Source organism: Schistocerca cancellata, chromosome 2 (assembly GCF_023864275.1).
Source record: "Schistocerca cancellata isolate TAMUIC-IGC-003103 chromosome 2, iqSchCanc2.1, whole genome shotgun sequence".
Taxonomy (NCBI): domain Eukaryota; kingdom Metazoa; phylum Arthropoda; class Insecta; order Orthoptera; family Acrididae; genus Schistocerca; species Schistocerca cancellata.
In genome coordinates, this window is record NC_064627.1 from 493,088,570 (window position 1) to 493,113,402 (window position 24,833).

Consider the following 24,833-nt stretch of genomic DNA (forward strand, 5'->3'; position numbering starts at 1 on the left):
TTGTACTCCTGAAATGTTACTTTATCTTGGCCATATCTTAATCATAATGGGAAACCAATGTATAGTTGAAGACAGATGAAGGAATTTTTTTTTTTTTTTTGCACCACTGAAACACCTGTTGTGATTGGTTTTCTTGTGGTTGCTTGAAGGTGGCAAGTGTGGCTAATTTCTTTACAGTCTCTGCAACCACATTATTAGGTCCTTTGCAATGTGCTGCAGCAAAATAATGCACTTGAAAATCTTCCTGATAGTAGGGCAGATTCATGAAATTCTTTCTGTTTTTTTTAATTGGGCAGCACATCCATCCATAAAGTGGTAAATGTGCTTTGGAATTGAAAGTGACTTTTTAAGAAGTTGGTGTTATTGCGCTGGAAAGAATACACACGTATGTATCGTGCTGAAGACAGTTATTTTCACAAGACACCTGGTGTACTTCGGTAGCATTCATGTGTCTATAAGAAGCTACAAACTGGTGAATTGTAACCTGTATATTATTCGAGGGAAATTCCAATACTTCATCCTGGGGCAGTTGTCTACAAAATGACGAGCAATGCGATATTCATTTACTTTGAGTTTGTCTTTAGTGACTCTAAAGATCTGTGACTGCTGCTGGGTGATGTATGAGTGTTGTAGGAGCTATTGTAAAATCACTGAACTCTTCTGTAGATTTTGTTATAGTCTCTAGAAGTACCCTGCCTGTGGTTAATCAACACTTGTATGTACTCATAATTTCATCAGTGCAGTTCATACTGAACAGTTCAACAGGTAATCAAGTAGTCTTGGGTCAGACTTATACAATAGGGACATGCACCTAAGAAACATACTTGTAACAAATGCTACACAGTGCTTTTGCAATGGTAACATGTGTTCTTCACATTGTGTTAGTTCTTTAAATTTACACCCTTCAACCATTAAGTTACAGTTATGTGTGACACAAGCATAGATCCCACTGACATACGCAAGAACACAGTGCTTTGGCAGCAACTCACAAAATTTTGAGAATCCAGTCGCTCATCTTAGTATGTGTCTTTGAAATATGCATACAATTCCTTAAGATTGCGCAACCCTAGATGCTTCTGCATATGCACACTAATTACATTTTATTTCACCGACACACAGACTTTTCTCCCTGGCATCACATGGATAACACACGTTGAACTGTTTTTTTTTTTTTTTTTTTTTTTTTTTTTTTTCCCCACAATGGCTTGCCTGGTTTTGGATTTGGTGTCACTAATATACCATGGTATGCTAACTGCTTTGCTCCTTGTACTATGTGACCTGAAGTGGAAAATTCTTTCATGGTTTTCCTTCTACTCCACCTCTTTGGAAGTACTGTCAAAATTTATATTTTGTCACACATACATTTTGTGTAATGAAACTTATCTTTCAGCTTAGCTGAGTTCTCCTCCTCCATTTTTTTCCACACACTTCTTTTTCCAGTTATGCCACATTAGTATGCTCCAACACTGAAGCAACCATTTCAAATTACTGCTTTGGGTATTTTTTCTTGCACTGAAGCCTTTTTTTATTTTATTTTTATTTTTTTATTATTTGTTTTACAGGAGATTCACCTAAAAACTGAAGGCTGGTACTTAAAGAATCCACTGCCAGATCTGATGTCGTTTCATCTTCACTTAACATCTTCACTGGAAGTACCTAGCAGAGCTGAGGCAACACCTGACAGGAATTGACGGGCTTCATGATATTTGCTTTGCACATTTGCTGCAAATTTTTCTATCTAGCAATATGTTAGGACACTTTTACCATCCACTCCTAAACATACTTCAAATTCTTCGGTACTATTCCAAGACCAAGATTGCAACAGTACAATTTTGACTTGAAAGCTATTTGTCACAAACTGTTACTGAATATTACTTTATAGCACATGTCCACTGCAGTCTCTCAAATGAGCCGCATCCATGAAACAAGCTACTGATGATTGGTTGAAATAAAAGGCTTTCTGATTGGCTGCCCACAGCAGGAAATTTTCGCCAGTGTGTCAGAATAATGGTAACTACTATTGTCCATAGTCCTGGAGAAAACCCAGATACATAGCTGCTTACCACAGCTTGTTAGTATAGTGACATAGACAAAATAAATTTTTGGTCATAATGCCTTGTGGTGTTTTGAGATATTCAAGGTTGAAGATTGAGGTCAGTGTCCTCGAATGTGAAAACTCATAGGATCCCTCAGTGTTGCAAATCAGTGTAAAGCTCCACTCTTTAGCATTTCATTTATACAAATTTCATTGCTGTATCTGGATTACCAGCAGAATTGTAGTCATTTATGTTGAGACAGGTGCAAGTAAAGTTCACACAATTTCCAAACTTCGCAGATCTGTAACTTTCTTCATAAATTTTGTATACCTCTGCATGGTTCTAGTTTTCCATCTCTTGTGTGGTTCATTGGGTGCATCAAATCTGAAAGAAATCTGTGTAAGTTGGGTTGGGTGCGGTGTTGAATTGTCATGGAGTCTCCCAGCTAGTAAAAGAAAAAGTACAAGATAGGCTAGACAATTTTGAATACTTCATCTTGTTCTTCCTCCAGGCCTTGTCACTTTTGGAAACTCTAACTGTAGCTGTGCTGTTGGTGGAATGTTTATCAACTTCATATAAACTCTCATACTTATCGACCTTCATTGAGTTTACTACATTAAAATGTTGGAAAGAGATCACTGTTTACATTCTTCAAATAAAAATTTGCTTGTGAGACACTGTCCACATTTGAAGCGGCAGAAATAAAGCTCAGTTTTATGCATACAATTTTCTCAATGTTTACACCACATATTGTTTGAGTTGAATTGCTAGCTTTTGAAGGTACTCGTGCCTTTATCATTCCTGCTTTTTACTAATTGTTGGGGTTTATGGCGCAATTTGAGCTCTGAGAAAGTTTTGTGTGTAGATTTAGCCACAAAAAACTTGGAGGCTGTTAACTTAAGTCATTGACAATGAACGTTGACATCGGATATTTCATTTGTAGTTGGTCGTAGAGATTGGAATTGATGTATGTATATGTGGTGGCTATTGTCACATATTTAACAGACTACGGGACTATGTATGTACTTTTCTTCAACAGATATCAGTTTCTCAATTTTCAATTTACATGTTATGTCTATAATGTTATTGTCATGTGGGGTCTATGTATAAATGATACTTGTTACCTTAATGTGACAAAACTGAACATATCATTCCTTATTCAATGCAAATCTGGCAATCACTTATTTTTGTGTTTCTAGTACATTAATATCTTCATTGATAATTTAAGTGTTTTATATGTGATGAACAACTAGATATTTGCAACAGTAATCTTGACATATTCCATACCTAAAGCAAGTTTATCACTGTATGATTATAGTACACACATTCACTAAAATAAATAAACCTGCATGTATTCTTTTTGGAGTTATAACTGTCTGAGTTAGCTTTCTTTAGATTAATATTCTTATTGCAAAGAATTTGATCAATCAACACATTCATTCCACACAGCAACTGAATATCATCTTGGTTTGCTGAAAGCGAAACTAGCTAAATACAGGTCACAACTTCTTGAACCACCAAAAAAATCAGAGAAAGGTGAAGGTTTCGATGTATTAAAATCGGGCGATGCTCGTGTTGCCTTGATAGGATTCCCTTCAGTTGGAAAGGTAAGTAAATTTTTACTTCCAAGTAAATAATACAATGGGGTCATTCCATGCCAAGTGGTGTAGGGGCTCCCACACGACCCTCATGGATTTTGATGAAATTTTGTATGAACATTCACACATGTTCTCAATGAACACTGGTAAAGTTTCAGTTTCAGAAATTCAATACTTTTCAGAGGTACAGTCACTTGTTTAAGACCATAGCACAGCTTTCTATAGTGTGTCCTTAAATTTTCAGCAACTTTGAGATGAGATCTCTCTGTAAGTATTTGCATGAAAGAAACAAAACTTGGCCATCTTATATAACTTTTAGAGCTGTTTAAAGTAAAATATTAAGAAACAGATTTCTGAGCAATTTTCATATAGATAATTTGAAGCATAGTTGGGCAAAAAAAAAGCTGTTTAAAAAAAAATGTGAGCTTTAGTTTTTTATATCTCCAAAAGAAATTGTGGGATGTACATGAAACTTTGCAAACCATAACTCACCAACACATGGTCTTAGAATATAAAATTTCATTCTCCTATTGCTTTCCATTATTTCACAAATCTAGGGTAAAGTTGATGATTTTTCAAAAAGTGCTAAAAATGGGTATTTTTAGTCAAATTTTTCAAAAAAGTGTTTTTTCCAAACTCTTCTAAACTATGGTCATTAGAAAGAACATATTCTAAACTATCGAGAAAAGTGGATTTGGTTTTGCAATGCATGCATATAAGGCCCTAAAAAGTATCATCAAAGAGGTGCACTGGAAGTTTGAACACACGTTTATGGCACTCAAATTACACTTGAAATCTTTTATTTTGCCTTATACATGTTTATTAATGTCTGGGATAAGTGAAATAAGAAGTCCTGATGAATAGGACCTAGCTTAAGTCTGAATAGCAAAAGAATAAAAATAGAAACAATGTTATTTCTTAATTGCCACACCCCCCTCCCTCCCTCCCTCCCTCTCTCTCTCTCTCTCTCTCTCTCTCTCTCTCTCTCTCTCTCTCTCTCTCTCTCTCTCTCTCACACACACACACACACACACACACACACACACACACACACACACACACACACAATTATTATTAAGAATGAATGTAAATTGTAAAATTTATTTGCTTGATCATCTAATTATTAGTTGCCTGTTTAATGAACACCACCAGCTTACTGATGGAAAAGAAGTGTATAAATGAGTTGCTATGGTCCATGGTGACTTAACCACTGCGAGTTTCATTTCACATGAGAAAACCAGCATTCCCATTGCAATAAGGGCCACGCCCGATAGCTTAGCAACAACAGTCACGGGTGGGTTTCTTTACCACAGGATCCCAAGCCTGATAATGGTTTCTTTACACAGGTTCCCAAGCCTGATAGTAAAATTATTTAAGTGCCCTGAGTAAAATTAGAAGGCACTCTTGGGTTCCTTAGATTGTTTCCTCTAACCTGTTTCAATTTTTGATATGCTACATTAATTTTCTGATGAATATCAAGAGGAATGGTGTATTGCTGACCAGATGAATTTACTGATGGAGCTGGAATAACTGCAATAATGTGGTTTTCCGGAACCCATCACTTGTCACTTCTTGGTGGCCAATAAAATGAATTTGCTGTACCATGTGGGTGCATAAAGTTTATTAATGCATCCCTTTGCTCTGTGGAGCTGTCACAGATATTCCCAATCCACCACACGTTTTCATAGATGCATGCAACATATTGTCCTGGTTGGAGAGCAGACATTAATATGCCTCCTTCATTACTGTGACCCATTTCAGCTAGAAAAGGTGAACAATCATTTGAAACTCTGCTGACCTGAATTGTTGTTTCATCAATAGGTAAAAAGTGATGATTTTCTCTAGTGCCTGCTACAGTTTGTCCAAGTTTAAACCTCTCTTCTTGTGACACAATATTTTTTTCAATTTCATCTTTACTGACGAAAACAAATTTAATTCCATTAATGTTTTCAGAACGGAAGTGAAACAGATCTAGGGGAGTAAGAATTTGTCCATTATGTGGCCGTTGCAAGCTTGCTCTTGCTGCTAACTGCTTTGTTGTACCTCCAATCCCATCACAAGGTGATTTCCCGTGACTAGTAGGAAAAAAATTCCATTCGGCTGTCCTTCCAAATTCACTCTTATGATAGCACAAATTTAGGAAATTTTTGAAATTTTTATATTGAGCACTGGAGCCATCACTGAAATAATGAATGTGGGATATCTGTGCAAACCGTGCTTTTATATATTTGATGAGCTCCTTGATAAAAACGTGAACTGTAATAGTGTCATGCTGCAAACAATCACTGATAATGCAAAAACTTAAAGATTCTACTTTCCCATTTTGATGAAAGTAGATAACAAATGGATGAATTGTTGTTTGACTATTGTCCCAGTGGAAGCCTTGCACAGCATCCTGAATGATAAAAGAATAATTTTCTGCAAAATCCATTAGGACAACAAGCTCTTCGTCTTTCAGATGACATTTAAGGCCTTTAAGATGCAAGCTTTAATGCTTGGCATTGTAATGATGGCATGACAGACTCCATATTTTATTTTTTACATCTTCAATAAATTCATCCACTACCATTTGCTTCGTGTCCATTGTGGCCCGATCAGTATGTATCCATTGCTTAAACACAATAACTTCCTGTGGCTCGTGATCTAGGAAATAGCTGGCAATTTCAGATGCTATAGCTTCGGGCCCAGGACACCTTTCACAGCGATGTAGCATGCACTGTGTAGAGTTCAAACTGCTTTGCTGAGAATATCCTTATAATTTTCATGTATACCAGCTCCGCTAAGCATAAGCTTAACATTTTGGTGAATTGCACAGGTGCAAACTGCATGCATTCCAGCTGATCCTACTGTTATACACCATTTGGGTCTAACTTCACAAAACTTTGAGAACCCTATTTGTGGACCATTTATATTCTTATAGATAACATACATTTCCCGTAAATTGCAAAGTAACAATCTTTTCGGCATGTATGACTTTCTATCTAAAAGTCTAACTGAAATACTATCTTTTTTCCAGGGCACACCCTACTATACTCATCATCTTCAAAAAAATTTCGCACTCTACTAGCAACTTCTGCTGGTAATTTCCTGCTTTGCCTATTTTCGGGAAGTGACAGAATGCCCTTCTTTGCCTTAAGTTTCCGAGCATTCTTCACCATTCTTTCGGACACGCCGAACTGAGCTGCTGTTTGTCTAACTGTCCAACTTACAGGTGCCAAGATTAAAATTTGCATCTGTTCTTTATGAATTGCATTCTGCATCTTGGCTTTCAGTTCAGTCAGCAAATGTGCATAGTCGGCATAGTTTCCACATTCCTTAATTTCACTAGCATCTTCAGTTTGTTGGTTTACTCCCATTGCATTTAAATTCTGTTTTTAATCACATTTTGAGCCTTTTGAATTTTCTTCTTCACATATTGGGGCTTATCTCTGTAGCTTACTGTTCTCTTCAGGGGTGAAATACCGATAGACAATAACCTACTATTTAATTCTTCTTTTGGTGTAAATTCCTCATCAGAATGTGATGATGAGGCTGATAAAGCTTCGTCCAAGTGTTTATTTAAGGTAGTCCTGCATGCCGGACAAATTTTCTGACCTGGCTTTGTTATTAACAAGTTGCTTCTTCAACATATCAGAAGCCTTATTAGCTGTTTCAGTATCAAGAGTGCGAATCTCTCCCTTAACTTTATGATTCACCTTCCCAAAGGGATTGAAGCATTTTTTTTTTTTTTTTTGTAACCTCTCATATTGTGTGAATAACAAGGCTTCATGGTGTAGGCGAACTTGAGAGGTATTTGTCCAACTTTGCTTCAGAACGTTGGACCAACAACTCTTTTTTTCTCATCACTAAAATCCGCAAACCATTTTAAAGCAGCTTTTTTGGCAAAGAACGTGACATGACACTTTGTTCCACTATCTCCTTGCTGCTGTTCCCTTCTGCATCCATCTCCAATCAGTAACTAAATAATGTATTTAGCCTCTAAGTGCAAATTATAATCTGCTTAAATTTCAGACAAATTGCTACTGAATGAAAATATACACATTGTATAATACCAATGAAAAAATCTAATAAGAGATTTATGCTATAAAAGACACAATCAAAACAATTTTTGTAAGTTGGATTACAAACTTTGATGGTCTTACGAATCACTTAACAAGCCACACTCAGTCAAGAGAACCCACTCAGTATGTTGCAAACACACCACTGGAATACTGATTGTTCAAACAAGGCTCACAATAATGAAACAATCTGATTGTTAAAGTAATTGTAGCCATTATATTTTCTATAAACAGTGAATCTTGTGAATTTTCTCTGTGAAACTAGTGGTTATGTATTTACCAAGGTGGTAGGCTACATTTAAGTGTGATTAAATACAAAATTAAAACTCTTAGATGTTTAATCAACATTTTATGCAGATGAACACTTACGATAAAAGCAGAATGGCTACTTCTCATAGTTTTCAAGTTTTTCTGACAGTCTCATTGCCTATTTACCAGATCTTTTTATTTCAATTATTCAAGGCACTAATAAACATTTATTAGACATAATAAAAGGTTTCAGGTTTAATTTGAGTCCCAGAATAATGTGTTCAAACTTCCAGTGCGCCTCTTTGATGATGATACTTTTTAGGGCCTTATATGCTTGCATTGCAAAACCAAATCCACTTTTCTAGATAGTTTAGAATATGCTCTTTCTAATGACCATAGTTTAGAAAAGTTTGGAGAAAACACTTTTTTGAAAAATTTGACTAAAAATACCCATTTTTAGCACTTTTTGAAAAATTGTCAACTTCATCCTAGATTTGTGAAATAATGGAAAGCAATAGGAGAATGAAATTTTATATTCTAAGACCTTGTGTTGGTGAGTTATGGTGTGCAAAGTTTCATGTACAACCCACAATTACTTTTGGAGATACAAAAAACTAAAGTTCGCATTTTTTTTAAACAGCTATTTTTTCGCCCAACTTTGCTTCAAATTATCTATATGAAAATTGCTCAGAAATCCTTTTCTTAATATTTTACTTTAAAGAGCTCTGAAAGTTGTATAAGATGGCCAAGTTTTGTTTCTTTCATGCAAATACTTACAGAGATATCTCATCTCAAAGTTGCTGAAAATTCAAGGATGCACTATTGGAAGCTGTGTTATAGTTTCAAACAAGTGACTATATCTCTGCAAGTATTGAATTTATGAAACTGAAACTTTACCAGTATTCATTGAGAACATGTGTGAATGTTCATACAAAATTTCATCAAAATCCATGATGGTCATGTGGGAACATTTCTCGATATTAGACCACTTGGCACAGAGTGGCCCAATGCGCATTTTCTTGGCTACAGTCATATGCAGTTTTCAAAAACACAGTATTGCTGTGAAGGTAGGAATTCTTTACATATAAATACTGATGTTTCAGAAAACTGGTGATTAAATATCCTAAAGCAGATGTCACATTTAATTCAGTCTGTTTCAAGAACAATTTCATATTAGCCTTATAGAATGTTTTTCAAATTCAGATTTGACATTTAAGTAATTTTTTTTTTTACGTCTATACTCATATAGAAATAGCATATACTCATATATAAAAATCAGTTACTATGTTGAATGCTCTGTAAACTGGCTTGAAACACAGCATCCAGTTTTTTAGTTTTCACAAGTATTACGAAGAAAGTTTAAATCAAATTCTACAAATGAATACCGATAATCTTCATTTTCAGTGGTTAATTTCATGACCTTCATATGTTATTTCTACATAGCGTATCACTTCCTCATTTTTAAATTATATCAGCATGTAAATATGATAATCATTTGTAAAAGCCATTTACCTCAGTTCAAAGAAATCAGTTTTAAAAAGATGTATGGGTGCTACATTTTTATTGCTCAGAAGAAATAGCTGTTTATGTGACATTAGCATGTAATGTAAATAAATTATACACAACTGCAACCAGTCACTTTTTCATTAATAATGCTTTATTACATTAACCGGTTTTCGAACCCTTTCAGGTTCATCTTCAGATGATTTCGGCAGAATCCGGGAAGTTACATCATTACTGGTAGTAGCATAATGCTGGGTGCTGGTTTGCGACAGTATAGGCGGCTTTTTTCGTATCTGTCTGCCTCCATTTTGATGTCCAGAACACTTTCACACGAACTATATTAGTTCACACTTTAACAGTGACACTTTACCAGCATCCAGCATGCGCTTTACAACTGTTAAAGTGTGAACTAATATAGTTCGTGTTCAAGTGTTCTGGACATCAAAATGGAGGCAGACAGATACGAAAAAAGCCGCCTATACTGTCGCAAACCAGCACCCAGCATTATGCTACTACCAGTAATGATGTAACTTCCCGGATTCTGCCGAAATCATCTGAAGATGAACCTGAAAGGGTTCGAAAACCGGTTAATGTAATAAAGCATTATTAATGAAAAAGTGACTGGTTGCAGTTGTGTATAATTTATTTACATTAATATATAGTCACGGTTCTAAAATATCCGTAATGGATAAGCATAATTAGCATGTAAGGTTGAGCATATTAATCCTAAACAATAATATTCCTAAATTTGTCTTTTGCCATCCATTACATTCTCGCCTTCTTTGTAAACTTTCAGTCTACTCTTCTCAGCACACTAACAACTACACAGAGTGAAACTGCTTCGTATGAATTCACAACTCTTACTTGTATACCTGGAGTTATTGAATACAAAGGTGCAAACATCCAACTCCTGGATTTGCCAGGTATCATAGAAGGAGCTTCACAAGGCAAAGGAAGAGGACGGCAGGTGAGAATACAAATTTTCTTTTCTGTGTCTTACATATTTTTACTTCTTTTCTTTTAATATTAAATTTTTACCAGTTTTTGCTGGATGCTGATGCACCTGTGATAGTTTATTTCAATTTCATAAAACTACATAAATTTTTATTTTTATTTTCTTTTTTTTAATTTTCAAAGTCCTGGTATTATTTATACGCACATTTCTGTGTTCAGTGAAAAACAAGCCATGTTTTGATGATAAATTTTGGTAAAGTGTGATAAGTGTACCCTTCATTACAATGTATTTCAGTTAGATTTATGAAATGGCTGTACATTACAAAAGTGAAAACTTAAAAGCAAGAAATTAAAATGATAGCTTCTTGTAGAAATTAAAATTTTGCACAGAAATTATGAGTCTAGGCTACAGGTGTATGTTTCTGACCACATTGAAGTACTCAGCATCATCGTGGACCACAAAATTGTGGAAAAATATTCTGATGCTGCAAATTATACTTGAAAATTTATGGTTGCCAACTTAGTAACCCGCAGGATACAACACAAGTGGCTTAGGATAAAAGCTGTGCACTTGTCAATCTCTTAATCAGTTCAGTTAACAATGTTAAGATCGAACAAATGTTACGAACATACAACTAAAAATTGAAGCCATGTTGATAGTGAGCTTTAGAATGAGAGAGCATTCACACCAGCAAGCACATCTCACGCACACATCACTGTTAGCACCAGTAACTCAGACCATAGCTGCTGGTGGTAGTGGTCGTGTGTGCTTGCTTGTGTGAATGTGTATGTGTTTTCTTTGCTGAAGAAGGCTTTGGCCGAAAGGTACGATATATAACAGACTTCTTGTTGCGCCTGTCTGCAACTCAGCGGTTCATCTGTACAGTGAGTAGCAATCTATCTTTTCCCAATAATGTAGACTATTTGTAAACAAAGGGAAATCAAGAAACATTGCAGGATTGATTTAATAAGATGTATTTGATGTGTAAGCTTTACAAACAGTGGACTGATAGTGGCCTGCTGTGCCATCCACTACATTTTGCGATGTGGACGAGAGACATTGCCCATTGGAGGATATCAAATCCTCCCCTTCCCCCCGCCACCCCATTAACTAGTGTGAGGCGACAGTATTGGCCACAACCAGGCTTTCTCCTAATGATGCTGCAGACTCATTCATCCACAATGTTGGCTTAGGCATAATTGTTGTGAATGCAGAGTTCCCTTTTTGTGTTCTCATCTCTTCTTTGTCTATAACAGGAAAGCTTTGGATTTTCATGCAGAGCAAATTAAAAATACAGGGGGCAAGGGTAGCCAAACTTTTGACTTTAAGGAACATAAACCTTGCAAGGAAAGGTTCCCTTGCTACTGTGACCAAACTGTCTAGACCTAAATCCTGTTGAACTTATTTGAAATCTTTCAAGTATAAGGGTCTGTGTGCAGATGACTTAACGCATTCACAATGTTAGGTCACCTGCTAGGTGACTATGTCCTGTTGGTGAATATATCCCTGGTGGGTTGCATGTTTGAGTGTTGGCTATGGGCTGCCTGGTCCCGCTGTTGCTGTTCACTGGTTCCTGAGGGCCTTTACTATTGCTGGTCACCACCCAGTGTACGCATGTGCCTTTGACTTTAGCAATGCTGGATGTTACTGGTTATCACTGTCTGTCCCACTGAGATATGCAGCGACCACCATTTAGTCAGGCCACCAGGAGCTGCGCCTGGCATACACTGTAGGAGGTTCACTGATGCCAACACCACCTCTGCTAAAATGAGCCGTTTTCATAGCTGACAGTCCTCATCTCATCTCAGCTCCTAGCTCACCAGCTACCACTGCCATCGTAAAGGGGTAATTGCTTCCTGTCTTCTGCAATCCTCTCTCTACATTAAAGTGAAGAAAGGACTATGTGAATAGGGATGCTTCATTAATGGCTCGCTGAGGAGTTCCAGTCCCCATAACCTGTACAACCCACATCCAGGTGAGTAAGCAGCACCTTCTCTTGATTTAGGAATTGCCAATTCCACCACCACAGTAGTGTCATGCCCCAACCTCAACAACGTGCACATCTTGTCATCTAGCCAGGTGCAAGCCTTTCTACATACTGTTGCTTTGGCAACTTGCATGTCAATTACACTACTTTTACATTCAAGCAGCTTTTCAAGTGGCATCACAAGGCTGAAGAGTCCTCCTCCCTTTCGCTAAAGAAAATTTTGAGATGGTCACCTGGACTCTACTCAGGATCTTAGCATTAGTAGCCGAAAACGCTAACTAATTGTGCTGTTAGTTTGCATTTGCTGCTGTGACATTAGAACAGGGTTACTCAAACCATAAATTGCAATCAACCAGTTGACTGCTGTGGTGCTATAAGTTGATATTTCAAAACCTTTGTCTGAAATCTTTTTAAATGAGCTTTCTTTGTAAAAGACAAGTTTTTGACAATGAGTGTTTTGCACAGTGTTTGTAGAAGCTAAACCTGACAACACTGTCTCCACTTTTGTGTTCATCTGTATTTCATTGCCTATAATGTTTGTGCCATCCAACAGTCTTTTCTCCTGCATGGTGAGACAACTGTTGCTCACAAACTGTAATTACATGTGGAACACTTTCCTCAAATACTGTCAGAACTGTCGCATCAACAAACATCATTGGTTTAAGTAGCTGCAAAGAAGTATACAGCCAATGTGACAGCAGTGAAACAGAGTTTGAAAACCAATTTTCATATCTCAATACTACAGAATCTGTACAACCAGTCATAGCTAAACCTTTCCAAAAACTGGGAGATATTTCATATAAAATGAGTACTCTTCGTGTAGTGAGACTGAACATCAAGAGGAAATAATTCAATTTCAAAAGGACACTTTCTTCCAATGAGAATACAGTGAAGATAACTTTTGGAAATTAATGAGTGTAAAAATCTTCCTTAACATTGTAAAAGTGGAATCAACTTGTCTGTGTGAGGCAATGTATTCAGTGATGCTCACAGTGAATTATAAATGTAGAAATAAATTGACTGATCCTCATGTTTTAGACTGTGTAAGATTGGCTCTGACAAATTACTCACCAGATTATAATAATCTTGCCAGTAATATGCAAAACCAAGCAGCTCACTAAACTTTTTCAACATTTATGATGGTGTATATTTTAATTTTTTTCATAATTGTAATACCTTATTAGACCTGCAACTTTTGATCGATAGAAAATTACCTTTTATGTAGTTTGTGTATTTAAAATGGTTATTTTGGCTATGTTTTATGGGCTTCATTGTTCTATGATTTTTTAAGTTGGTAGATCTCTAAATGGACTAAATTGCATGTACTAGATCTTGAGCCTATAAAGGTTGAGCACCCCAGCATTAGAAGAATAGAAAGACCATGTATCAAACCAAAAATTTGTTTGATGATTCTGGAGGAGAGAGATACTTTAGCACATAAGAAAAATGAAAATATAATAAAAATAGTCAACGTTATCAGTTGTGACTAATAGAACAGATGACAAACAACAGACACAGCTGCGGACAGTCGTAACTTCACAAGGGAAGGTAGGATACTGCCAGTGTAGCTTTATGAGTAGACAATGTGAAATATGGTTTACAGCCCGCATCTCGTGGTCGTGCGGTAGCGTTCTCGCTTCCCACGCCCGGGTTCCCGGGTTCGATTCCCGGCGGGGTCAGGGATTTTCTCTGCCTCGTGATGGCTGGGTGTTGTGTGCTGTCCTTAGGTTAGTTAGGTTTAAGTAGTTCTAAGTTCTAGGGGACTTATGACCACAGCAGTTGAGTCCCATAGTGCTCAGAGCCATTTGAACCAAATATGGTTTACACCCTTTTTCTGCCATTGTTATTAATAGGCAGTTCACTGTGTGGCATGTACAGATGCATAGCATGTGACAAAATTCAACTTCTAAGAGCAGTGTAGTGTTGCTATCTCTCCTCCCTGCTTCTCTGGGGTAAACATGACGATGCTGCCACCCTTTTCCAGCTAACCAGTTCCCCTTGCTGGATAATGAGATGCCTGCATACAAGCAGTAACTCTGCATGGCTGCACTCACTAAGAGGATGGATTTATATGTTATGAGGAAACTTGTCAGCACTGTTTGGAACAATGCAATGGTCAGGTGTTGCTTATCACTGAGTTTACAGAAATTCTCGAAATCTGAGGAAACGAATTAGAGGCTATTATCACTGCAAAAATTTTGGCTAGAGCTGGCAACACAGTAGCTATAGCCATCTGGAACACCAGCTGCATTTGCAAAGTCTGTTTGCACTAATGTGTTGGTTCTTACTTTGGGCCTCTTATTTTTCCTTTTCATTGCTCATTTTAGGCTGTTCAATGCCTGTTACTATTTTCTTGTCTGTTGATTTGTAATTTACTGTTTCAATTGCGGATGTAATGCTGATTCTGTGTTCAAAACATGGCTTTGAAGTTTTCAAATGTCACAGCAGTAAAAGCTTATGTCACAGCACCAAAAGCAAACTGGCTATGTGGTTTAGTGATGACCATTCTTGGCTAGTAGTGCTGAGCTCCCAGGTTCGATTCCCAGAGGCTGCCTCAATTTTTCTCTGTTGGAAAGGTCTGGAAGGAGGGACACTCAACCTTGGGCTCTCAACATAAAACATGCTTGGGTATAAAAGTAGCAAAATTGTGTTGCAAGATGCTGTAGTAGCAAAATGTCAAAAGACTTGCACGAAGCTGCGTCATCAGACCAGTTCTCTAGGATTTAGGCCTAGATAGCATGATGGCAATGAGAAGAGAACCATTTAATTGCAAAGTTTTGCCAGTATAATGAAGAGGGGTAAGTTGGTGCACCCAAATTAACGCCAAACTTCAGCTTTCCATATCCTGCATACTTCTGATTTTTGTATGTTGATGTTTACATGGTTGCACAATGTTTTCGTGTTATAGAGCAGAAGTGAACACGAAGCAAAACTATGCTCACAACGATGAAATGTTGCAGGCATTGTTGTTTGTAGTGTTCATCACAGATTGTTACTTTGCAGCATGTATCCATAGTGTAGTGTGTGCGAGTCCATGGTTCATCTAAATAAACTACTGGCTACTTTAATTCTGATGCTTTATTTTTCATTTAAAAAAATATAATATATTATCCCTTTTTTTGTTCCTTTGTCAGCATATGACAATTTGACCATTCTGGCTCCTTCTAAAATCAAATCCCATAGACGGAAATGTTTTTCTGGGTTCCTTTACTAGCTTGGAAGTCTAGTGTTCTGTGACAAAAACTATGAAGTTTTAGCAAATATGGTATTTCTGTGTATTGTTCACAATATCTCAGAAATTGCTGACTAATGACACATTTATTTATATCATCAATTATACATTTATTGTGTACATTTTAGCTGTTCTGCATTGAGGCAGATGCTTAAATCCTGCTCCACTCAGCATGAATGACTTAATTTTTGTGTGTAAACATTTGCTTGCATCTTCTGTCACTTTCTTTACTATCACTGTCCCACCTGTCTACTTCTCATTATCAGTAGAATTACTGAAATTAAGAGCAGATTGCCTTGGTGTCCCACGAAGATATTTTCCAAGAAGATATTTTTGCGCTGCCAATGTGAGTAGCAAAATGGCCTACTTTCAGTTTGATCAGGATTGTACATTGTCTCGTGACCAAGTTAGTTCCGCCTATGCTTGGGTTACCAGTTTGCCTTGCTGAGTATTATATGATAATGTTGGTAGAGCAACAGTCTTGTGAAATGTAAATTTCCTGTATTTTATTAGTTTCATTTCTCAAATTTTTGTTCTGCAAGTGTTCCTAAACTAATTTCTTTTGCTTATAACTTATTACTATTGCCACCCAAATTTTTAAGTAATTAAGTTCGCCCACCTGTAATGTCTTCAGGGCAAAAGTGATTGATTGGCACAGAATTTTTGTTCAGTGATTGGCATTTGCTCTCAGAATTTTTGTTCAGTAAGATAGCTCCAGGTCCATACAAGGAGGGGTCAGTGAAGGCTGTCACATTTGCGTGGCATCAGTGTGTCTAATCAGGGAGAAGATTTGGGTTTTATTAAGGTTTTTTTGTACAGATTTTTGATGTGGCTACGTATACCTTTGTCACAGAAGAGGTAAAAAGCTTGCCTGTGTCAGGATTGTAACAAAGAACAAATCACCCTTTGCTTTGCAGTGCAGACATGTTACCCCACAGCTAGCAAACAACTGTGGCATTTACCTGTCCCTCATTGTCAGACAATTCACAACATAAAAGGCAAACTTAGTTGTAGTTTCTGTGTGGAACTATTTTCCTGGGGTTTAAACCATAACCTGATAACTGGATGCCACACCTTAAGTAAGAATCACTCAGATTATTCAGTGGAAATGACAAGAAAATATCATGCGAATATAGCAGGTTAATCTTGTTCCATCCAGGAAATAACTTGATGATCACAGAATTGCCAAACATATTCTGTGTTGTTTCTATATTTGGGTTATACTAGCGACAAGAAGAACATGTTTCCACAACTGATGTGTTTCATAAGCAAGCTCAGAAGTGAGGAGTACAACTTGCTTCTCAAAGACACGGCCGCTGTGGGCCTGAATACCAAGTGTATAAGCCAGTGAGTTTTATTCCCATTACTGTAACAAGGCTTAGGGGTAGAACGTAGTTATCAATAATATTTAAATGGACCGACTGCAAACTAAACATCATTAATCTGTAAGTGCCACAGTTACTTTTGTAAGCTGAAAAGTTCATTCACAGGACATGATTCATTATTTTGGAACATCTTTAGTGATTGTACTTTAAACATTATGAGGAGGTAACAGTCTTTTTATCATTGTAGACCTAAAAAAGGTTAGTTAAGAAAGTTGCCACAGACAGTACCCCCAAAATGTGATCACCAGGTGTGATCATCCACAGAGCAATTTTGTCAGGTACTAATAACATATAGTTTTGAAATTAAGAAAGGGTAGTATGCAAGGCATTTGCAGTGAACAGAAAAGTGGTTTCAAAAATCAGTGTGGAAATGAAAACAATGAATGTGTGCAATGCATGTCAGAGTCTAGCTGCTGTTAACATGAAAGGAGAATGTGAGGAAAAAAAAAAAAAAAAAAAAAAAAAAAAAAAAAAAAAACGCTGAGAGTAATGGCTAAATGTGCCATCCTTAAGGAAAATTTCCATTTATTTTATTAAAAGCAAAAGAACAAAAAGTATAAAACATTCAAATGATTTAAATATTGTCACTGCTGCTACTTCATCAGTAAAATAGTAAAGGGTCTAATGAACATTTCGATTGGCAATACATTTATGACAGAAAGAAACCAAAATAACAATAAAAGGGTAACCAAGTGAATGAGCACCTTGTAGTAACATCATCACAATTAAAACTGACATAGGAAAATTGGTTGGTGTAAAACTTCATAACATTTGTTTGTTGTTTTGGCATGTTTGTTGCTATGTCAGGTTCATTTGAAGTTCTAGTATTTTTCTTAAAAGTATTTACGTACTAAATTTTGCATGTCTGAATCTTAAGAATATAACAGTATTATAAGAAGGAAAGTTGCCACCCACCATATAGCAGAGATGCTGAGTCACAGATAGGCACACCAAGAAGACTGTCAAATAAATAAAGCTTTCGGCCATTAAGGCCTCGTCAACAATAGATGATCTCTCACACACACACACACACACACACACACACACACACACACACACACACACACACACACACACACAAGAGAGCAGCTCACACGCTTAAGAATATAATCATCTTATTTAATGAGTCTCAAGTGGTATAGGACTAACATTTGTGACAGGGATTTAATAGATAGATGAAAGCAACAGAGGAAATTCAAAACATATCTTCCATGTGAACAGCAAGTCCCACTGAAGAAATGACATCAGAAAGTGATTTTCTTGTTTCAAGAAGGATCATTCTCACATGAGTGACTTTCCACTTTCAGGAATCCATCAGGATTTTAATGTAGACCAGTTAGACACTTTAATCAGTTATGGCCCATATAATTACCAAATTCAATAAAGTGCAATCATTTAACCCTTATGTGACATTTGTATTAAAGAGACAAGATTCAGGAGACTGCATGCTCCTATTCGAAGCAAGAGAATTTTTGCTTGAATATCAGCATTTCACGCATGGAGTATCTCTATGCAATACTGTTGCTAGAGCACGACTATTAAAAATTATAGTCATCTGGCATAATGGATCACTAACATTTGAATAGTCTTCAGGCATTTTAGCACAAACTGACCATCTGCACCATCCTGTTTGTATCCCCTGATATTACTGAGGGGGCACTGTGTGTAAATTCCACTCCAAGCCACATTGACTTGATTTTGTTGAGCCTTTCAGTACAGTTAGTGCTATATTATTTTCTAACAGGCACCTGAGGTCTATTCTAACAATTACTCAATAATTCTCATGTAAATGTTGTGATAGCCTAGAGCCAAGAAACCATCATGCTATAAACTAGGAGTAAATTGTGCCGGCTGAGAGGCATTGCATTGAAAATGCGATGTATGCACAGCTAGGCGCACCTCTTATTGTTACTTGGTTTCTTTTGGTTTTAAGTGTGCTGGAAATTGAAAGTATCAGCAGCAACTGTTTCGTAATCATTACAGGGAGAAATTAATTGTCGCTGGTGGGTGATTATTATGGACTGAACAACAATTTTGCTTAAGAAAGACATAATAAAGACTTCACTGTCAGTATATTGTGTTGCTGTTTACATTCTGACGTCATTTCTTAAAGTCTTTTCAGGACATTTTTTCAGTCATTGTACATTGTTTCTTTGCACATTTCACTTTCCTCATTAGAAACTTAATATTTTTATTTGCAGCTTATGGAATTTATATGCAGATGTTCACATTTCTGAATCAATGCTGTGTTGTTGGCTTTTTGTTTGTGTTCTTCTGTTTTGGTTTAGTGCCAACGATAGCATCTTTAAGAAAACCTCTTTAAATTGTTGCCCTGTTCTTTAGGCTGAGTCTGGTTTGATGCAGGTCTTCACACTACCATACCCTGTGCAAGCCTCTTCATCTGTGAGCTGCAACCTACAACCATTTAAACCTTGTTACTGTATTCACCTCTTGGTCTCCCTCTAAAATTCTTCCCCTTTCTCCCTTCTGTCCAGTACCAAATTGATGGTTCCTTCATGCCTAAGGATGTGTCCTATCAAGTGATCCTCTCCTCTTGTCAGTTTGTGCCAGAAATTACATCCCCCCCTCCCCCCTCCCTCCCATTTGGATTCAGTAACTCTTCATTAGTTACTCGATCTTCCCATCCAATCTTTGGCATTCTAAGGTAGCACCATATTTCAATAGTTCTTATTCTTTTCTTGTCTGAACTGCATATTGGCCATGTTGCATTTCTGCACAAGGCTACATTCTGGACAAATACTCACAGGAAAGATTTCCTAACACTTAAATTTATATTGATGTTAACAGATTTCTCTTTCTCAAAAATGCAAACTTATCTTCCCTGAGGTCGACTTCTACCAGTTTTTCCATTCTCCCAAAAAATAATTTGTCAGCATTTATCAAGCATGAATCATGAAGCTGATGTTCGGTAATATCCACACGTAAGGACACTACCTTCTTTGGAACTGGAGTTATTACATTCTTCTTAAATCTGAAGGATATTTTATCTATCTCATATCTTGCACACCAGGTCAAGTCTCTGTCAAGTGTACAATGATCAAATGATATGTCACTTACTCATAATGTTCACAGTATGACCACGTAAGATGTTCCAGAACAGTGAATTGCATTTGGTGAACAATCTTTCCAGTCTAGAGTATGCTTAAGACAGAAAAATAAAAATAATTGTGACAGTTATCAATTTATGATTTTTAGTTTGTAGTCTGTATATACGAGGTGTGATTGGAAAGTTTTAAGAATGGGCTTGTAATTGTACAATGGTTGTACTTACATGCTACTGTGATGCATCTCCTTCAAAATAGTCCCCTTCTGAGTGAACACACAGACTCCAACGGTGTTTCCACTTTCGGAAACAGTCCTGCCAAATTTTTTCCTGAAGTTTGTTAAGGATGCTCTTGGTATTTGCCTGGATGCATTCAATCGAGTCAAATCGCTTCCCTTTCAGTGAAAATTTCAGTTTAGGAAACAGGTAGAAGTCCACAGGGGCCTAATCCGGGGAATATGGCGGTTGTGGAAGCACAGGAATTTTGAATTTGGTCAAAAATTCAATGATGGAGAAAGCACAATGAGCCGGAGCATTGCCATGGTGTAGCACGCAACTCCTGTCATTCCACAATGCAGGCCTTTTCTTCCGCACCTTTTCACGCAAACACTCAAGAATACATTTATAGTATTCCTGGTTAATTGTCTGTCCTCCAGAGGTAAATTCATGAAGCACAATACCGGTAGAATCGAAAAAAAAAATCACCAACATTAACTTCACCTTCGATTGACTTTGCCATGCTTTTTACAGTCTTGGTGAAACTGGAGTCTTCCATTGCGATGACTGCACTTAGGTTTCAGGATCATATCCATATACCCAAGATTCGTCACCTGTAATTACCCTATTTAACAAATCTGGGTATTTTTAGTCCGATTAATCAGTTCTTGGCATACTTCAAGTCGGTGTTGTCTCTGGTCACTTGACAACACTTTTGGGATGAATTTTGCGGACACTTGACACATGTTCAGATCTTCAGTTAAAATCAACTGAACTCCATAGAAACTTAAATTAAGTTCATCAGCCATCTCCCTAATTGTAAGTCTATGATCAGAGCGCACTAAGTCCCGAACTTTCACAGCATTTTCATTCGGCCGGACCGTGGTTCATCTTCAAATGATTTGCGGCCCTTTTTAAATCTGTTGAACCAGACAAAAACATTTGACTGACAGTTATCTCCAAAAGTTGTTTTTAATAGTCCGTAAGTCTCAAAAGCTGATTTCCTGGTTTTAAAACAAAATTTCACACAAACGCGTTGCTCCGTTTCGTCCATTTTCATGCAGACAGAATCCGGCAACAAGCCCTAACAGACCCGCATTCAACTAGCTGCCACAACAAACTGAATAAAGGAAACACAGTCTCCTGTCAGAAGGCGTTCAAGGACAAGGCAATGACTCACTCCTCACCCTCTGTGTACCTGCCCACCCAGCCAGTAAGCTATAGTGGATCCATTCTTAAAACTTTCCAATCACACCTCATGTGACTATTATTTGTAACTATGCTCCACCCCAATGCCTTGTTTTTTTGCATTTGGTATTTTGGCCTTCGGCTGCAGCATTATTTAGATGTAAGTTGCACTTCTCATTTCTGGGCCCACGTAATATACACTTTGGCTGTGGAAATGTGTTGTTCTAGCTGCTAGTATAACCTAGACTTGGAAACAATGCAGAATATATCCAGAATGAGATTTTCACTCTGCAGCGGAGTGTGCGCTGATATGAAACTTCCTGGCAGATTAAAACTGTGTGCCAGGTCGAGATTTGAACTCGGGACCAGGTGGTAGAGCTCTTGCCCGCAAAAGGCAAAGGTCCCGAGTTCGAGTTTTGGTCTGGCACACAGTTTTAATCTGCCAGAAAGTTTCAATGCAGAATATGTCTGGCAACTCTGTGATCGTCAGTTAACTTGCTTGATGCCACAGGATTACCGTGCTAAATTCACTTAATATTTTCTGTTATTTCCATAGAAAATAATCTGAATGATTTTCAGTTAAGGAGTGGCATCAAGCTATAAATTTAAGGTTTTGATTCCAGAAAGTTGGTTCCATGTAGAAACTACAATTAATTTTTTCTTTAACATTGTGAATTATCTGTATTAGCAATGAGAGAGAGGTAAATGCTGCAGTTATTTGCTGGTTGTGAGATAATGTGTCCATGATGTAATGCAAAGACTGCATTAGGTCTCAGTTCCAATCTAGAGGGAGAACAGCATATTACCTCTTTTGTGACAGAGCTACAGGCAACCAGATCAAAAATTGTTATGGGAAAATGTAATAGAACTTCCTCATCATAAGTCTTCTTGTTACTTCCAGTACCTCATAGTTCAAAGTTACAAATATTATGATACTTCTTTTAAATGCAATGTTTTTTTTTTTTTTTTTTTACTCAATTTCTTTATGTATACACTCCAATTGCCATATTTCCAAACTAGTGGAGCTTGACATTGCAGTGTATAAACATGACTGTTTTGAAATCTAAAGTACATAATGTCTTATTAATTTATAATGATTTTGGTGTCCTGGTGTTACAAATACTTTGTTTTATTAAATTAGACTTTTTATAGCCTTTTCCATTAGTTTATTGATCACAGCAGTAAACATCAGGGAGAAATAATCATAAAAACAACACTTGTCTCACATTATTATAAACAGTCTACAACGCTCATGTAGTTTACAGAGCCCACACTTGTAGAAACCTACCGATTTGTAGTTAATGATATTGTCAAGCCAGGTTCAGACTGCATTTTCATCCAGAAAGTAATTTTCTTGATAGCCTCTTTGTAAATATATATTTGCTCTTTTAAAAAAAAGAAATGACTTCCCTTTTTTTGTCAGTGTTATCAGATTTTATAGCCTGGAGCTAACAAACTGAAATAGGGGAAAGCCACTACTTCTCAAAAAGAGCACACAAAATCAAAGACCTAAACAAAAGGAGAAAAAAAGACTTTCCTTATACAGGTTGGGTAAATTACTAGGACTACGAAGCCTTTCGCGACGGAGTCCTTGCATAAAAAGTTCTCAGTTTTACTTGCCACATCAAATTTGGATAAAATCCCGAGCTTTCGATGACTACCGCCATCATCTTTGTCCCATCAGTTTTACCCCTGACAAAAATGACAGAGGTAGTCATCGAAAGCTCGGGATTTTATCCAAATTTGACGCGGCAAGTAAACCGAGAACTTTTTATGCAAGGTAAATTACTGGCTTTTATCTAATTTTGATATTGAGAGGAAAAAGCAGCAAATGCAGTTAGATATGAAAAAAATTGGTCGGTATAGGGATTTAGGAAATGTAATTGATCAAAAATAGTAACAAGATTAAAAGAATCTTGAAATAAGATGATACCTGACTAGAGTGTTACTGTATTTTAGGATTGTTGCTATGTTGTAGACAAACATAAAAATAACATTTATTACAGAAGTATTAGCTTGCATAATGTTAGCGTAGTGAGACTGAAAGAAAATTTTAGTTACCGAGGAATAATAAGATAAAAGCTGCATGACAAACCCCCCCCCCCCCCCTTTCCCCCCGAGTTTAGCAATGCATGTTAAAGTGCCATCTCCAAGATGAGAAGGTGCACTGGCCCTGGATCGAATCCATCCAGCAGATTAGTGACAAGGTTTGGTGTGCCGGCCAGCCTGAATGTGGTTTTTAGGCAGTTTCCCCACATCCCACTAGTGAATACTGGGCTGATACCCAAGTGTCACCTCATTTACACAATATGCAAACATTTAGAAGACTTTCACTCAGTTTCACATGCATAACACTACATGCAGACTGTTGGGATACATGTATTTCATGTGAGAGGGTGATTTAATGTGGCGGTGACAGAAAGGGTATTTGGCCACCCTTAAATTCACCAGGCAAAATCAGATCATAACAGTGCCGACCCTGTGCTGATGCAGGACGAATGTATAAGAAAAAGAAGTGAGGAGCAAGATAAAATCTGTATTACCTAGTCCAGTATTAGTGAATGATGTCGGAGTTTACTCCTAGACTACTGTAATTACTACCGAAAGTATTCCATCATTATAGCACGCTAAAATCTTTTGTGTGCATTATATTAAATTATTATAAAGTAATTTTATACAAGGAAGTAAATAAAGGCAGTAATTGTTTTCAGCTAGCATTGGGTCATTGTATTCTAAAAGAAATAGTATAAGTGGACCTATATAAAAATTCACATTAATTGATAGAAGGTGCTGATTTACTGTTGACCACATGTATTCTGCTTACACAAATAGATAATTTATGTAATGCTTCAAAAAGGTAATAATGAAGCAGGGAAGCATCAGGACATACTTAGGGGAATTACATATGCTGTACATGATGTCATTATACTGAAACCAACATTTTGAACAGCTACAGATGAACTTTGAGTGCAGGCAGCACATTGAAGCATTATTTCTCTCTTTATTGTTGAATTTTCAATATTTTATGATGGTGGAGAAGTTTTGTGCAATGTTCAGCTGCACCAAAAACTGCCTGGAAGAAAGTAACATTTCATCACACAAATGGGGTTGATTTAAAGGTGCAAAATTGCTGCAAACAGAATTTTTGAGATCGATTCAATGAAATATAGTCTCAGTCTTTGATGTTGTTACTGAACAGATGCATTCTGCTTCTGTTTGTGAGGAGTTACTTGTGTACAAATATTATGAAAGCAATGATATGTTTCTCGTAAACATTCACGTCAAAATTTGAGGAATATTAATTTCAAGGTGTTACTTCTTTCTGTTCATGTTGTTGTAAACTTCAGAACTTCTTTTTACAC

General features: G+C 36.9%; 1 protein-coding gene across 2 annotated transcripts in view; it reads left to right on the forward strand.

The window, feature by feature from the left end:
* The window catches only part of LOC126162014 (developmentally-regulated GTP-binding protein 2), a 140,723-nt gene that overhangs the window by 2,104 nt on the left and 113,786 nt on the right, over positions 1–24,833 (forward strand). For both annotated transcript variants that reach the window (XM_049918236.1, XM_049918235.1), the window contains exons 2-3: positions 3,486–3,643; positions 10,241–10,411. In XM_049918236.1, coding sequence (XP_049774193.1) covers positions 3,486–3,643; positions 10,241–10,411 — 329 coding nt within the window. The remainder of the gene's footprint in view (positions 1–3,485; positions 3,644–10,240; positions 10,412–24,833) is intronic.